This window comes from Mustelus asterias, chromosome 8, assembly GCF_964213995.1.
Source record: "Mustelus asterias chromosome 8, sMusAst1.hap1.1, whole genome shotgun sequence".
NCBI classification, from domain to species: domain Eukaryota; kingdom Metazoa; phylum Chordata; class Chondrichthyes; order Carcharhiniformes; family Triakidae; genus Mustelus; species Mustelus asterias.
The window spans coordinates 8,791,080-8,807,477 of record NC_135808.1 but is presented as its reverse complement, the minus strand read 5'-3'; the positions used below and the strand labels follow the sequence as shown (position 1 = coordinate 8,807,477).

The 16,398-nt window shown below is 45.8% G+C and overlaps 1 protein-coding gene across 1 annotated transcript in view; it reads right to left on the bottom strand.

Moving 5' to 3' along the window:
* The window catches only part of LOC144497643 (uncharacterized), a 53,823-nt gene extending 49,800 nt beyond the window's left edge, over positions 1–4,023 (bottom strand). Inside the window, exons 1-5 of the mRNA XM_078219085.1 lie at positions 3,590–4,023; positions 3,406–3,501; positions 3,079–3,312; positions 1,389–1,411; positions 154–269 (exon numbers count right to left, since the gene is read on the bottom strand). Coding sequence (XP_078075211.1) covers positions 154–269; positions 1,389–1,411; positions 3,079–3,312; positions 3,406–3,501; positions 3,590–4,000 — 880 coding nt within the window. The 5' untranslated portion in view covers positions 4,001–4,023. The remainder of the gene's footprint in view (positions 1–153; positions 270–1,388; positions 1,412–3,078; positions 3,313–3,405; positions 3,502–3,589) is intronic.
* Between the last annotated feature and the right edge of the window lie 12,375 nt (positions 4,024–16,398).

Sequence of the window (16,398 nt, the reverse complement as noted above, 5' to 3'; positions counted from 1 at the left end):
ACTTACCCAGAGGAACCAACAGAAAGAGAAATATGAGAAGGGGGAGAATCGAGATATTAACAACCGGAAATGTGAATATTTAATCTGGAACCTTGGAGCCTGTTTAGTTTATTCACAACTGGATTTATAACCAGGAAAATTAATGAGATTTACCGGGGTTAATGAAGTTTATCATTTCTCTGCACACTCGGTACTGTAAAACACCTTTGTACTTTCCGATAGACAGGGCGACAGCAGATACTGAGAGTGTTTGATGATCATCACTAATCCTGTAAATGGTAAAAATGATGCTATGAATTTGTCTTTGTTAGAAGATTTTAGAACGTATTTAAATGGTCAAGTTTTCAGCATTTTTGATGATAGAGAAAATGTACAAAGTGAAATGTTAATCTAGTTTCTCTAACTGAAAAACGGTTAATTTGGAAATTCAAGGGCAGAGAATGGAAACACCCATGTCCTGAAAAAGGTTCAAAACCTGATAGACAGACACCACACACTGCAGGAAATGATGAACATTTAGCCTGTCTGTTTGCTGCATTATAAACAAAGTTTGTAGAACAAAAAAAACAACCCAAAGCTGAATATCCAATTCTGCAATCCCTGGGCCCACAGCTCTCCCAGAATCCTGCTCTCCTCTACTTCCAGCACCTTGGACATCTCTAATTTCAGTCACTCCCCCATTGGGAGCTGGACCTTCAGCTGCCGAGGTCCTGAGCTCTGGAATCCCTCCCTGATCACCTCTATTTCTCTAACTCTCTTTCTTCCTTTAAGACGCTCTCCACCTCTGTCACCCGGATTAATATTTCCTTATTTGATTCTGTGTCAATTTACTTCATTACGGTCCTGTGAAACTCCTTAGGATATTAATTTACAATAAAGGTTTTATATGAATACAAGTGTTTACTGTTGTGTTTGTTAAGGACACAGAGCCAGTTTGTATTTAGTATAAAATTAGAATCCGTTCCCCCCTTTAACGTGAGACTTTCTCGGGTTGGTCAGACTCCATACAGGGACGTGGGTGACCCACTCCTTGGAAACATGGACCATGCGGTTCTCTCAGGGTCAGTGGGAAGGTCACAGACACTAACAGCCAACATCGGGCAAGTGATCACTTCCGGCCTGGGAACCAGATTGTATTATTTACACATCCCGGTTATTTATTACAATATCATAGAACAGTGATGTAAAATCACTGTAATAAAGTGAGTTATCATAAAGCTCTCATCAGTGTGTATACGCGGAGCTTATCATTTCCTGCTGTGTGTGATGTCTTGGTAACAATGACCAACCATTTAAAGTTGTGACTACAACCAATAAATAAATACATCATAACACTATACCGAGTTATTTTACCAAACGGCAGAGTTTCAGTAAAGAACATGTCCTACCTTCTCTTCCGACAAGCTTCCTCCTGAAAGAAATGAATCAGGAACAGTGAGGGTGACAGTAACAGATTTCAGGAGCAGTGAGACAGGCTGGTGAAATGAGCAGACTCAGAGCAGATGAGATTTCACACGGAAATGTAAAGTGATGCATTTTGGAAGGAAGATTGTGGAGAGTCAAATAAACTGGAATTGAACATCAGTCCCACTCACAGACACAGTGACTCTCACACACCGTACCAGACACACCCACACACTCACAACATGGAACTGGAACTGGATATCAGTCCTGCTGACAGACAGTGGGGGTTATTCTCCCAGCCCACTGCGATGCTCGAGCAATGCAACGGGCTGGACATCAGCGGAGGTCATTTAGCGGCCTCCCCGCTCGGCGCCACGGCCTCCACGCGTCTCCCAGAAGATGATTTGTGGCGCCATCAGCTCCGCCGAGCTTATTTCCATATTAAAATTACTGCTTACTTCTAATTAGTGGGTCTGGGACTATAGTCTCCGGACCGGCTAGTGTGTCACCCCCTGACAGCGGGGTTTACAATAGCCCCCACTAACGGGAACAGGCGGCCAGACCCCACTGGAGGGAACAGAGACCATGGAGGCCCCTCCAGGAGGTCAGGGGAAAGGGGGGTGCACCCTGGGCAGTGACAGCTTGGCAGCGCCAGCCTGGCCCCCTGGCAATGCCCAAGGGGCAAAGTGGCAATGCCCACTGGCCATCGGGCAGTGCCGATGGGGCGGGACAGAGGGGGCAGGGCAATGAGGGTGGGGCCTGTTGTAAGGGCGATCAGTGGGAGTGGGGGTGGGGCTGGGGGGGGAGGTGGATGGGTCCCACTGCCACTCTGCATCGGGATCTGTGGCAGAGAAAGGGAAGAGGGTGGTCAGGACTGGCCATCCAGTTTCGGGGGGGGGGGGGAGGGGGCGGGTGGCTGGCAGGATTGGGGTTCAAGGAGATCGGGGCTGATGGGGAAATTGGCGGGGGTGGGGGGGAGACATCGGCGCATGCCCGGAGAGGCCCAGGAGGCCAGCAATCGGGGGATTGGGGGGGGGTCAAAGGGGCAGCGATGCGGGGTCACGGGGCTGGCCAGCGATCTCCGCTCTGACAGAACGGTGCATGTGCAGTGGCCCACTCAGCGCTATGCTGCCGGCCTCTCCAACGGGAATGGGGCCCGCTCCCTGATTTTCAGCGTGAATCTCGCTGAGGCACTCGACAATACTCAGAGTTTGGGCGATTCATTTTGAAAATCCCACTATAAAAAACCCAGCGGGAGTTACTCCAGTTTTTATGCAAATTCAGCACTTCGAATTGTTTTGGGAGAATCGGCCCCAGTGACTCTCACACACCGGACCAGACACACCCACACACTCACAACATGGAACTGGAACTGGATTACAATGGGAGTTCCAGGAGTAAATTAAACTCGGGAAACACGGAAATAATCACAAAGCAAGTGTGAAGATCAAGAAAACTAATTCTCAGGAGGTTACAGGTATTCCCGGGAATCTACAGACAGTGTGGGAGCCGTTAGATCCGATACAACAGGAAAACCGTGCAGGAAGGGACACAAAATTCTGTTCAATTCGGTTAGTATTTTTCAGTAAATTCTATATTAATTTCACAGTTAGCATCAGTTATTTAGTGACTGTGTGAAGTTTCCCTGAACTGAGCCGCAATATATTCCCTCACCTTCAGAAATATCAGCTCGTCTTTTCGCTCCATCTGTTTCTGCAACTTTGAGAGTTTCTGCTCAACAGAATTTAAATTCTCCTGAATCTCTCGAAGGTTTTTCTCCATTGGTTCTAGAATCCTCTCCTCTTCTTCCCTGAGATCTCTGAGTAAACGCTGCTCTTTCTCAGCGAGAATCTGGCGCATTTTAGTGAACTCGGATGTGATGTGGGTGTGCAGACTGCTCGACTGTTCCTACCCAATGAAATGTGAAACATAATTAATGTCCCGCGATAAAGGGAACAAAACTAACCGAGATCCCAGAAAACCAGCGCAGGGAGACCTTACCCGAACTTCAGAAATCTTCCCTTTCTGTTTCTGTTCCGTTTCTCGAACCGCCGATTTCTTCTTTGTGAGAGAATCTAAGGAAGATTTCAGCTGATCCTGGGATTGGGAGAGAATGTCACAGAATGAAAGTGCTGGATGTTGAAAATGTGATAAAACTATCAGGTAAATAATATTTCCCTTTTACCTTGTAGATTTCAACAGCTTCTTTAATGGGCATGAAATTATGAGATTTGTGTTCCCGCGAATCTCTACAAATCAGACAGATCAATTTCTTGTCAGTTTCACAAAACAGCTTCAGTTCTTCCTGATGTTCCTCACAGTGAAGTTTACTTCCCTTCTCTTTCGGATTCAGGTTTAATTGTCGAGCTTTCTCGGCCAGATTCGCTAAGGCCCAGCTGAATCTAAGGTTTTCTTGCGGAAACTCCTCTCTACATTCCGGACAGGAATTTATCTCTTTCTTTTCCCAACACTGCGTGATACAGGAGCGACAGAAGTTGTGTCCACAATCCAGTGTTACCGGATCAGTGAAGAAATCGAGACAAATGGGACAAATTGCCTCCTCGGTCAAACTCTGGAGCTGCTGTCTGGAAGCCATGTTCACACTCAGCACTTCCTGATTCAAACTGCTTTCAGTTTCGATGTTATTGCCGCACCTCCTCAGTTCAGCTATTTGCCAATGAAGTTCACTGCAATAGTCAGGGAATTATTATTACAGACTGGGCCATGTCCCCGCCACTTTCACACTCGAGATAAAAACTGGCGCAGTCTGAAGGATAACGGAGGGAAATCATTGAACTCTGTCGGGGGCGGGTTGGGCTCCTGGGGATGTTGACAATGGAAAGAGAGAGAAAGAGCCGGAGAGATAGAATGGGGAAAAGAGGTGCAGACGGGAGGAATCGAGATTCCAATGAATTTTTCTCCAGTCTGAACCCACTGCCGATTAAAACCACTCTGGTGAAACTCGGTGTGAGATCCAGATCCAGAAACTGAATTGTGTTCATCACTGCAGCCGCTCACATTAAAACATCAAGGACTATAAATGTCAAGGAGATATTTTACACAGCAGGTATCGGGAAGATATTTAGAGGGTTCGATCTGTGAAGTTTGGTTTAATTTCGAGAAAGAAAAACTTGCGGCTTCATAAATGTTTATGAATCCCTCCCGGGGACCCTGATCCAGAGAAACATCAACTGATGACGGAGCAAAAGCAGAAAATGCTGGAAAATCTCAGCAGGTCTGACAGCATCCGTGGAGAGAGAACAGAGCTAACGTTTCGAGTCTGGATGTCTCTTCGTCAGATTCCAGCATCCGCAGTAATTTGCTTTTAACTGATGAGGGAACATTTGAAGTGGAATCTCTCCTCCAATATTGGGCGGAGTTTCTTCCCACACAGAGTGGGGAGAATGTGGAACTCGCTGTCACATGGAGTGGTTGAGGGAGAGAGTTGAGACATTGACAGTGCTGCCCTCCCAGTCCCTGATAAAGAGGAAGCACTTCACAGGGTGTGGGGGCAGGACTGTGGGACAGACCAATGGAAATGAGAGGGGGTAAAACGACATCCTGTTGGGATTGAATTTGAATAGTTTCCCCCAACACTCGCGCTATTCCAGCAAGAAAAACCACAGGCTGCGAAGTTTTCCGGTGGATCAGATTCATTAACAGGCATTTTTGTAAAGTTGGGAAAATGGCAGGTGGAGGTACAGAGATCAATGTGGATTGGAAATCAATGTCTTGTTTTATTGCAGAGATATTGTCTGTGATTCTGGTGTAAAATGTTTCATAAATCTGATAATGTTGAACATTGGGTTTTATTGTTACTGCCTAGGTGTTAAACAGCTCCTGTGTGGAGAACAGGAAAAACAATCTGTCCTGGGGGACATGGACACCCCTTACACAGCCCAGCGGAATTCACTGACATTCATTTCAACACACGGCAAATCTGGGAAGTTTGTGTCATTGGCGACAATCCTCCCGCCGGATGGAATTCTCCTCGATTTTGGGAAATTCTCTCACCCATCATCAGCTCTGGGGGGAGTTCTGTTTTCATCGTTAAAACCTGACCGGAGACATTCAGGTGTGAAATCATACAGCAATTTTATACATTAAAGTGTCGGAAAATGTGAATTCTCTCTGGGGATAGATATTGGGAACATTGTAACTTTCCAGGTGACAAGGTGCGGAGCCCAGTGGAATTTACTGACAATCATTTCCACCCAATAAAAATCTGGGAAGTTTCTGTCATTTGTGACAATCTCTCCACTTGACGGCTGCTCCTGTTCTTGTGAGTAATTCATTGCGGGTGCAGTAAGTTTCTGGGATGGATTCAGACTCTGTGTGAATTCAAGTCTTTCATTGTTACAAAGCTCACCGCTGCCACCTGCTGACGGAATCACAGTGCTGCAGGAAAGAATTCCCCATTAAAAACGGCCCAAGAAGTGGGGACTGTCTCTGAAAGTTCACAGATTCGATGGACCGAATAACCTCTTTCTGTGTTGTATCAGACTGGGATTGTTATTTATTCATAAACTTGGATCTGATCAAATCCAGATTAACAAATCACATTCAGTAAATCCCATTGTTTTGTGAGATGTTCCCTGACTATTAGTGAGAAAGATTATCAGGAGAATGTCATATTAATATTCACCATTCTGCGAGAAGGACTTCCGCATTAAAATTCTGCAATAACTCAATTTATGCTGCTATATTTAGTTGGCTTAGAAACCCGCAATGAAAATCATTTAATTATAAATTGTTCTGCTGACAGGGGGATTTAACAACAGGAGTCGTGGAGCACAAGTGTTTGGAGAACAGGATCGCTGCAGACCTGGTATCAAGTCTCTGCCTTGTGCAAGTCAACTCCAATCTACTGCACTCCTGGTTTGTCTGTTCGTCTGATGAATGTCGCAATGGGTTTCATTCTGCTGGATGAAATGTTGGACACTGAACTCTCCACGAATCTCAGTCAGACATCCCAGATGAACGGAGAGTCACTGAACACAATAAAATCGACTGTGATCTCGATATGTTCCATCTAAAGTTCGTTCTTATATAATGATTATTCCTCATTTACTGAGTTCACTGTTAACTGATTTACTGTTTCTAAAAGGACATCGACACTTCTGTCTTTCCAAAAGCCGCTTATGCACAGCTCTGGTAATGCAGTGTTAGTTGTTCCTGACAGGAATTAGGAATATTTTCATTCTGCCCTTTCCAGCCTTTCAGCCTCAGCATTGAATTCAGGAAGTTCAGATTCTAACCACCGTTCCAATTCTGCTGCAACTATTGACACTGCTCTGGAACCATTTTATGCTTCTTCACCAGTCCCATTCCCCATTCTCTTCTACTTTGTACCGTTACACCTTCAGACATTTAACCTCTCCTGTCTTCCACCATTTCATAGAGCTTTCCCCGTTGTTACTCTCCGCCCTTTTCCCTGACACTGTCCTAGCTGAGAAATTCTTTACTCTGTAAAATATTCCAGTTGCAATGAAAAGCCATCCACTTGAAAAGTGAATTCTGTTGCTCTCTCCATTGATGCTGCCTGACATGTTGAGTGCTTCCTGTATTTGATATTTCTATTAAGGATTGGGTCTGTTAATGTCTGATATATAACTTTCACTCACTGCAGAGTAAATACAGTAACACAGCAGGGAGCTGAAGAGAACTGGGGCGAGATTCACCCACAGAAATGTGACCTCAGCAATTTGAATGAGAAAGCGCTGAAACTCCCCATGGCTTCCAGACTCCAGGTGGAGAGTTTCACTGAACTTCTCTCCGACATTAGGTTTGAAGTGGGGATGTTCGCTGATGATTGCACAGTGCTGAGTACCATTCACAGCTCCTCAGATACTGAAACAGTCTGTGTCTGGACCACATTCTGACTTGGGATGATAAGTTGTCAGTAACATTCGTGTCACTCAAATGCCGTCTTCAACAAGAGAGAATCTAACCAGCTTTGTTATTCAGCAGCATCGCCGGCGCTGAGTCCCTCACCGCCAACAACCTGTGGTGGCATTGACCAGAAACTTAGCTGGATGGATCATATAAAAACTGCTGGACAAGATCAGAGGCTGGGAATTCTGCAGTAGGGAACTCATCAGCCAAAGTTTTCCCCCTATAAAAGGCACAAGCCAGGATTGTGAAGTGATATTTTCCATTGGCCTGGTAAAGTGCAGCTCCAACAATACACATGAAATTCGGCACCATCAAGAACAACTTAACCCGCTTCATCTGTTGCAGTATTTACCGGAGAAAATATCTGCACTGTTCATTGTGAATTCATAGTGTCATTTTATTTGCAGGATTAATGAAGATGATAAATGAGTGCCGTTATCAGAGGACATTCTGTGGGATTTAACTGTGAAGGAAGGGTGGTGCTGCTGCTCCGAGTGATTCATTGCGGGTGCAGTAAGTTTCTGGGGTGGGTTGAGACTCTGTGTGAACTCAAGTCTTTGACTGTTACAGAGTTCACCGCTGCCACCTGCTGACAGAATCTCGGTGCTGCAGGAAAGAATTCCCCATTGAAAACGGCCCAAGAAGTGGGGACTGTCTCTGAAGGTTCACGGACACTCTGAGCCAAATGGTCTTCTCCTGTGCTGGACCATCCAATGATTTTAATACATTCTGCTACTGGGACCTAATCAATTCCCCTTCGAAAACTGATTTCATTCAATCCCGTTGTTGAAACTTCCCGTGCACTTGGGAAAGATGAACTGGAAAGCTCCACACTGAAATCTACAATTATGGAGGACATATACAAGCAGTATGATTTTATTTTAATGTGTAAGCTTTGATATATGCTGCAACATTTAACTGGACTTGATTTCAGCTGCAAGAATATGATTGACATCAAGGTGGTGTAGTTCTAATAGAACAATTTCAGTTCAGTAATGGTGGAGTCAAGTGATTGGAGAACTCAGGAAATAAACAGGATCACTGTCAGTCTTGGTGTTCCGCCTCTGGTTTGGACAAGTCAATTCTAATTTGCTGTTTTGAAACACTCTGGCGAGTGCTTTATCCGAGTCTTTACGTCTCTCATCGACATTTTGAATTCTCGAGCATTGCCACCGGCCTAGGGCTGGTCCGTGCGGATGTTAATTGAAGCGGGGAGTTCACTGAGGAGCAGCCAGTTAATTGGGAATATCCATCTTGTTTTCGGGGTGGCTCCTGTCAGTTATCACGGGCGACTTCCAATTCGGAGAAGCGTAAGACTGGGAAAAGTTCTTGTCAGAGTCCGAGGGAAAGTTCTTGTTGGAGTCTGGGAACATTTCCCTTTAATTCATCATTTGATATGTGTGAAGTTGTAGTTCCCACCACCATGTGTTCACTGCACCCATCAGACATATTAATTCCTGCACAGCTTGGGAAATTATCACCATGCTCTGTGAATTATCCGCCATCATTTTGATTTCGCTTTTTATATTTATGTACATTTTATTCCTCTCTTTCTGTCACCATTTTCTGCACCCTGTGACGGTGCCCACCATACTTGTCTTCTTTTGGAGCCGCGCCCTGCACAAAGGGTCGGCATCTTCCCCCAGCCAAATGGTGGGCTTGAGAATGGAACTCCAGTTCACTCACTGGTCGCTAAAAAATGGCACCATTTCAAGTGTCAAGGATGTTGTGAGCCTGGATATTCCCTGGGCGAATGATTTGTATTTCTTGATATTGAGAAATGTAAGTAAGGCGTTGTTCATTTCCAGCCATTTCCCTCTCGCGCTCAGCACAAAGCCCAAGTACTCAGGCTCAGAACCTCCCGGCAATTCCTTCACCTCCGATCCCAGATGGCTGTATTTGTGCCGTTTTTCGTCCCACACAACTCAAGTGCCTTGCAGTCGTCTTCGTACCGTACTGTGACACCCACCACTGCAACTCTCTGATCTCCCGTGAGTATTTTGTCAGGTTTCCATAAGGAGCCGTCCTTGGCCACTAGTCTTGGCTCATTGTAAGATGTTCAGCAGTACTTACTCACATACAGATGTAGTTGTTGGAATCCCTTGCTGTGGTGTTTAATTATTGCGTTCTTTACAAACGAGCAGCAACCAGAAATGTGGGCGATGGTTTTGTTTGCTGCCTCGCATCACTGATATGATTTGATAGCGTTTGATATCGCCCCCTTGTTAGGGACGAACTTGTGGGATAGAGCTTACTTCGACAAAGTAAGTTGCGAATGAGGCGAGATGATTTCATTTGGAATGCTGTATTTATTTATGTGTCTGAGGTTTGTTTGAGTGTTTTAGTTTGAAGGATGCTTCCAATTTCCTTATTGGTGTACCGGCATCCTGGAAATCTCGGCTCGAGTTCCCTCGGGAGTTGTGGAATTTGTTCCGGGGTCCACTGACTGGCACAGCTCCCCGGCTTAGAATGGATTGATATTCTCCTGTTTTGCCGCAGCGCCAACACCCGGTTCTGATGTTTATAACCTGGGGCACTTTGGCCATGTGGATGTTGGAGAAGCCGATCATGGGGAGGAGGGTGTTACAGGAGCTGCAGAACAACCAATCAATGGGGTAATGGGTGATCACCTCTCTGACTGATGCTGTCAGAAGTCGGCTCGACAGTGACCCCTCCCATGAAGGTGGTCGTCTCGGATGTTTTTCCATTTGTGTCACCTGCCGTTTCATTGGCCGGAGTTTCCGTTCCCTTGTTGGAAACACGATATTTCTTCTTATAGAAGGTTTGTGTTGTTACAAAGGTCACATTTTCTGGTGGATGGCCGTCCACTCGGACTCTTCGATAACAGTGTCGTCCGCTACTGGGTTGGCTGCCTCTCCTGCTCTGGGATCCGAACTCAGTGCCAACAGGGCAGGTAGCAGTGGCGGGGGTCTCAAGATCTCCCCTTGGGTTGGAGTTGCGGAAGATCTTGTTGCTCGCTCCAGAGAGCTGTGTTGTGGGAAAAATCCACTAGTAGTCAGACTTCGAGATTCAGAAAATACGATTTATTTAACAGAGCTCCGGGAGTTAAGGCACAAGTTCGTAGAATACCTTTTCTCCTGAGAATGTCGGGAGCGGTCCATTTTTATACGCTTTACACAATGGGTAAACCGGTGATTCGAACATTATCACATCGTTTAAGCAAGTACAAACAGATATAGACATTTAACATAGTATTGTTCTAATGAATGGGTACATTTCCTCATGTCTGTATCTATCAATGGTTGGTTTCGGCTCATTCGGGTGTTAATTGGTTTCCTCGCATTCATATTTTCCCGCTCTTCCTAAGGCTAATCTATTCCCTTTGTTTCGGGTTTTCCTTATCTTAAAAGCTGCCTTGACCCTTGGCTTGGCTTCCTGAGGTGTTTGTTTGCTCTGAATCACTGTCTGTGATGAAGAAATGGCTTGTCTGTTATGTTTTGATTTAAAGTGATTTCTGATAATAAGAACATAAGAACATAAGAAATAGGAGCAGGAGTAGGCCATCTGGCCCCTCGAGCCTGCCCTGCCACTCAACAAGATCATGGCTGATCTGAAGCGAATCAGTTCCACTTACCCGCCTGCTCCCCATAACCCCTAAATCCCTTATCGATCAGAAAACTATCTACCCGTGATTTAAACATGTGATTTAAACATATTCAACGAGGAAGCCTCCACCACTTCAATGGGCAGAGAATTCCAGAGATTCACTACCCGCTGAGAGAAGAAGTTCCCCCTCAACTCTGTTCTGAACCGGCCCCCCCTTATTTTGAGGCTGTGCCCTCTAGTTCTGGTTTCCCTTCTAAGTGGAAAGAATCTCTCCACCTCTACCCTATCCAGCCCCTTCATTATCTTATATGTCTCTATAAGATCACCCCTCATCCTTCTAAACTCCAACGAGTACAGACCCAATCTGTTTAATCTCTCCTCATAAGCTACACCCCTCATCTCCGGAATCAACCTGGTGAACCTTCTCTGCACTCCCTCCAAGGCCAATATATCCTTCGCAAATAAGGGGACCAAAACTGCACACAGTACTCCAGTTGCTGCCTCACCAGTGCCTTGTACAGTTGCAGCAAAACCTCCCTGCTTTTATAACTCAGTCTGCAGATGCAGCAGGTGATCAAGAAGGCGAATGGAGTGTTGGCCTTTATCGCAAGGGGGATAGAATATAAAAGCAGGGAGGTCTTGCTGCAACTGTGGTCAGTGCAGACTTGATGGGCCGAATGGCCTCCTTCTGCACTGTAGGGATTCTATGAAATCATGGATTTAATTTATTATTGTCACATGTATTGGGACATAGTGAAAAGTATTGTTTCTATTATTTATTTATTAGTGTCACAAGTAGGTTTACATTAACACTGCAATGAAGTTACTATGAAAATCCCCGAGTTGCCACACTCCAGCGCCTGTTCGGATACACTGAGGGAGAATTTAGCATGACCAATGCACCCTAACCAGCACGTCCTTCGGACTGTGGTTGGAAACTGGAGCACCCGGAGGAAACCCACGCAGACACGGGGAGAACGTGCAGACTCCACAAGACAGTGACCCAAACCGGGAATCGAAACCGGGACCCTGGCGCTGTGAGGCGGTAGTGCTAACCACTGTACCACTATGCCGCTTGCGCGCTATATAGATAAAGCATACCGTTCATAGAGTACATAGCGGAGAAGGAAAGAAGGTGCAGAATGTCGTGTTACAGTCATAGCTACAGTGTAGAGTAAGATCAACTTAATATAAGGTCGGTCCATTCAAAAGTCTGACAGCAGCAGGGAAGAAGCTGTTCTTGAGTCAGTTGGTACGTGACCTTGGACTTTTGTATCTTTTTCCCGACGGAAGAAACTGGAAGAGAGAGTGTCCGGGGTAAATGGAGTCCTTGATTATGTGGTTGCTTTGCCGAGGCAGTGGGAAGTATAGACAGAGTCAATGGATGGGAGGCTGGTTTGCGTGATGGACTGGACTACATTCACCACCCAAATGGGCATTTTACATCCTTCCGGACTGAACATTGAGTTCAACAACTTCAGAGCCTGAACTCCCTCTTCCACCTTCACCCCATTTCCATTTACTTTGTTTCATTTCTTCTTCTTGTTTCATTCATCCACCTTTATCACTTTTTATCCTTACTTTTCTTTTGGCACTTCTGAAATCTCGCTCACCCCTTGTCTCAAACCACCCCCCCCCCTTCCCCCCTCTCCCACCACGACCAGGGCCAACTGCCACATTCCTCAGGTAGTCCCATAACAATCTGTACCTCTGTTCTGCCATTCACACATCATTTAATGACCGCTATTAGCACCTTTCTCAGCCTTTATCATCACTATTTACATTCTTTTTGTCCAATCACAGCCCCCACTCCCCAACCCTCATGGTATAAACCTTGTCCGATTTTCCTTCTCATCAGCTCTGACAAAGGGTCACCCAGACACAAAACGTTGGCTCTATTCTCTCTCCACAGATGCTGTCAGACCTGCTGGGATTTTCCAGCATTTTCTGACTTTGTTTCACGATCCTTTGTGGTTACTTGCGGTCTTGGGCAGAGCAGGAGCCATACCAAGTTCTGATACATCCAGAAAGAATGCTTTCTATGGGTGCATCTGTTAAAATTAGTGAGAGTCGTAACTGCATGCCAAATTTCCTTAGCTTCCTGAGAAAGTAGAGGCTTTGGTGGGCTTTCTTAACTATAGTGTCAGCATGGGGGGACCAGGGCAGGTTGTTGGTGATCTGGACACCTAGAAACTTGAAACTTTCAACCATTTCCACTTGTGTTATTGGTTGTACCATTGGTTTCACTCTCCGCTGGAATCCCCTCCCTCAACCTCTCCACCTCAATTCCCTCCTTTCGGACACATCTGACATTTCAGATGAAGCCCTTGTTCGCCTGCGCCAATACTTCCTTGTGTTGTTCAGCGTCTGATATGGTTGAGTGCTCCCATTAAGTTCTTTGGGGCATTCTATGAGGTTAAAGGTGCTATTTATATATATATAGAGTGAGGTTGCGACTTTATGAGAACTAACATCTCTTGGTAGAGAAAATTTACAATATTACAGGAGGGCCTTTGAAGCTTCATACAGACTTCATTGTCAAACTTTTTTCATAGAATAGAATCACTCCAGTACAGAGGAGGCCATTCAGCCCATCGAGTTTGCGCCAACAACAATCCCACCCTGGCCCTATCCGCGTAACCCCACATATTTACCCTGCTAATCCCCTGACACTAATTGGCTCAGATCCCTCTACACCTTTCCCATCTATGTATCTGTCCAAATGTTTTTCAAATGTTGTAATTTGAAAAGACCTGGGCTATTCACCTTATCTATGCCCCTTACGATTTTATAACCCTCTGTAAGATCACCCCTGATTAGCAATTTAGCATGGCCAATCCACCTAACCTGCACATCTTTGGAGGTGTCCTACAGTGCAGAAGGAGGCCATTTGGCCCATCGAGTCTGCACCCACCACACTCCCACCCAGGCCCTATTCCCATAACCCCACGTATTTACCCTGCTAATTCCCCGACACTGGCCATGCTAAATTGCCCCTTAGTGTCCAAAGATGTGCAGGTTAGGTTGATTGGCCATGTTAAATTGTCCCTTAATCAACCTAACCTGCACATCTTTGGACACTAAGGGGCAATTTAGCATGTCCAATCCACCTAACCTACACATCTTTTGGACACTAAGGGGCAATTTAGCATGTCCAATCCACCTAACCTACACATCTTTTGGACACTAAGGGGAAATTTAGCATGGCCAATCCACCTAACCCGCACATCTTTGGAAACTAAGGGACAATTTAGCTTGGCCAATCCACCTAACCCACACATCTTTGGAGTGGAGGAGGAAACCGGAGATCCCCCCATCATCCTTCTAAACTCCAACGAGTACAGACCCAGACTCCTCAGACACGGGGAGAACGTGCAAGCTCCACACAGACAGTGACCTGAGGCTGGAATCGAATCCGGGTCCCTGGCGCTGTGAGGCAGCAGTGCTAACCACTGTGCCACCATTACAATTCCTGGTTAATACAATTGTCTAAAATGCACAGATGCAAATAACACACTCCGCATATACACTAATAAACCTTCACAGGACGGCTTTCCAGAGTTCCAGAGTTAATACTCTCACTTTCTGGATGAGTTCCCCCAAACATTAAATATTTGAAGATCAGGTATGTGGATCTGTTTGCCGTCGGGACACTTAATTGCCAAACTTTTATGGCGTCGCTCCCTGTTTTAAATTCCACAATGATTATCTTTGTTTCAAAGATGTCTTCAGCTATTGGAATAGAATGTAAGCTATGCCGAGCAGGCAACAACACGATATGTGAAGCCGTTCCCCAAGCTGAATGTTTTTGAGTAGATTGTTGGCGATCTACGTGGTTATTATTGCTGCTGTTAAGTCTGAACCCTCAACTTCAACCTCCCTTGATCTTGTGACATTACCGCCACCTCCCCCCACTATCCCCAGAGAGACCTAAGGCTGCTGGTACACCTTGAAAGGGGCATTACAGGGTGGTGGAGAAGGCGTTTGGCACACTTGCCTTGAAGGCAAGAGTTCCTTCATTGGTCAGAGCATTGACCATAAGATATAGGAGCAGAATTAGGCCATTCGGCCCATCGAGTCTGCTCTGCCATTCAATCATGGCTGATGTGATTCTCATCCCCATTCTCCTGTCTTCTCCCCGGAATCCTTGACCCTTATTGATCAAGACCTACCTATCTCTGTCTTAAAGACACTCAATGACCTGGCCTCCACAGTCCTCTGTGGCAATGAGTTCCACAGATTCACCACTCTCGGGCTGAAAGAATTCCTCCTCATCTCAGTTTTAAAGGATCATCCCTTCACTCTGAGGTTGTGCCCTCGAGTTCTAGTCTCTCCCACTAGTGGAAACATCCTCTCCATGTCCACTCTCCCCAGACCCCTCAGTATTCTGTAAGTTTCAATTAGATCCCCCCATCATCCTTCTAAACTCCAACGAGTACAGACCCAGACTCCTCAACCACTCCTCATACGACAAGCTCTTCATTCCTGGGATCATTCTCGTACAGGAGTTGGGAAATTATGTTACATCTGTCCAAGACATCAGTAAGGCCACATTTGGAGTACTGAGTACAATTCTGATCTCCCTGCTGTAGAAAGGATATTATTAAACTGGAAATGGTGCAAAAAAGATTTACAAAGATGTTACTGGGACCGGATGGTTTGAATTATAAGGAGAGGCTGGAAAGGCTGGGACTATTTTCCTGGAGCGTAGGAGGATGAGGGGGTGAACTTGTAGAGGTCGATAAAATCATGAGGGGCACAGATAAGGTGAATAGATCAGGTCTTTTCAAATTACAACATTTGAGAGACATTTGGACAAGGTACATGGATAGGAAAGGTTTAGAGGGATGTGGGCCAAACGCGGGGCAAATGGGACTAGTTCAGTTTAGGAAATATGCTGTAATTGTACCCACTTCTACCACCCCCTCCGGCAACTCCTTCAATACACGCACTACCCTCTGTGTGAAAAGGTTGCCCCTCAGGTCCCTTTTATATCTTTCCCCTCTCACCTTAAACCTATGCCCTCTAGTTTCCCCCTACCCTGGGGAAAAGACCTGGGCTGTTCACCTTATCTATGCCCCTGATGATTTTATAAACCTCTATAAGGTCACCCCCCAATCCTCCTACGCTCCAGGGAAAAAAAAGCCACAGCCTATCCAGCCTCTCCTTTATAAATCAAACCTTCCAGTCCCGGTAAAATCCTTGTAAATCTTTATTTGCACCCTTTACAATTTCATTCCCTTGAGCCTGTTCTGCCACCTATATATCTGGAATCCATTTATCTGCCTTGATTCCGTATCCGTCAATATCCCTACCCACTAAAAATCTGGTAACTGTGCCTTGAAGTCAGTAGATCAAGGATTCAACTTCCACATTCGGCACGGTGGCACAGTGGTTAGCACTGCCCCACGGCGCCAGGGAACTGGGTTCGATTCCGGCCTCGGGTCACTGTCTGTGTGGAGTTTGCATGTTCCCCCCGTGTCTGCGTGGGTTTCCTCCGGGTGCTCCAGTTTCCTCCCACACTCCAAAGAT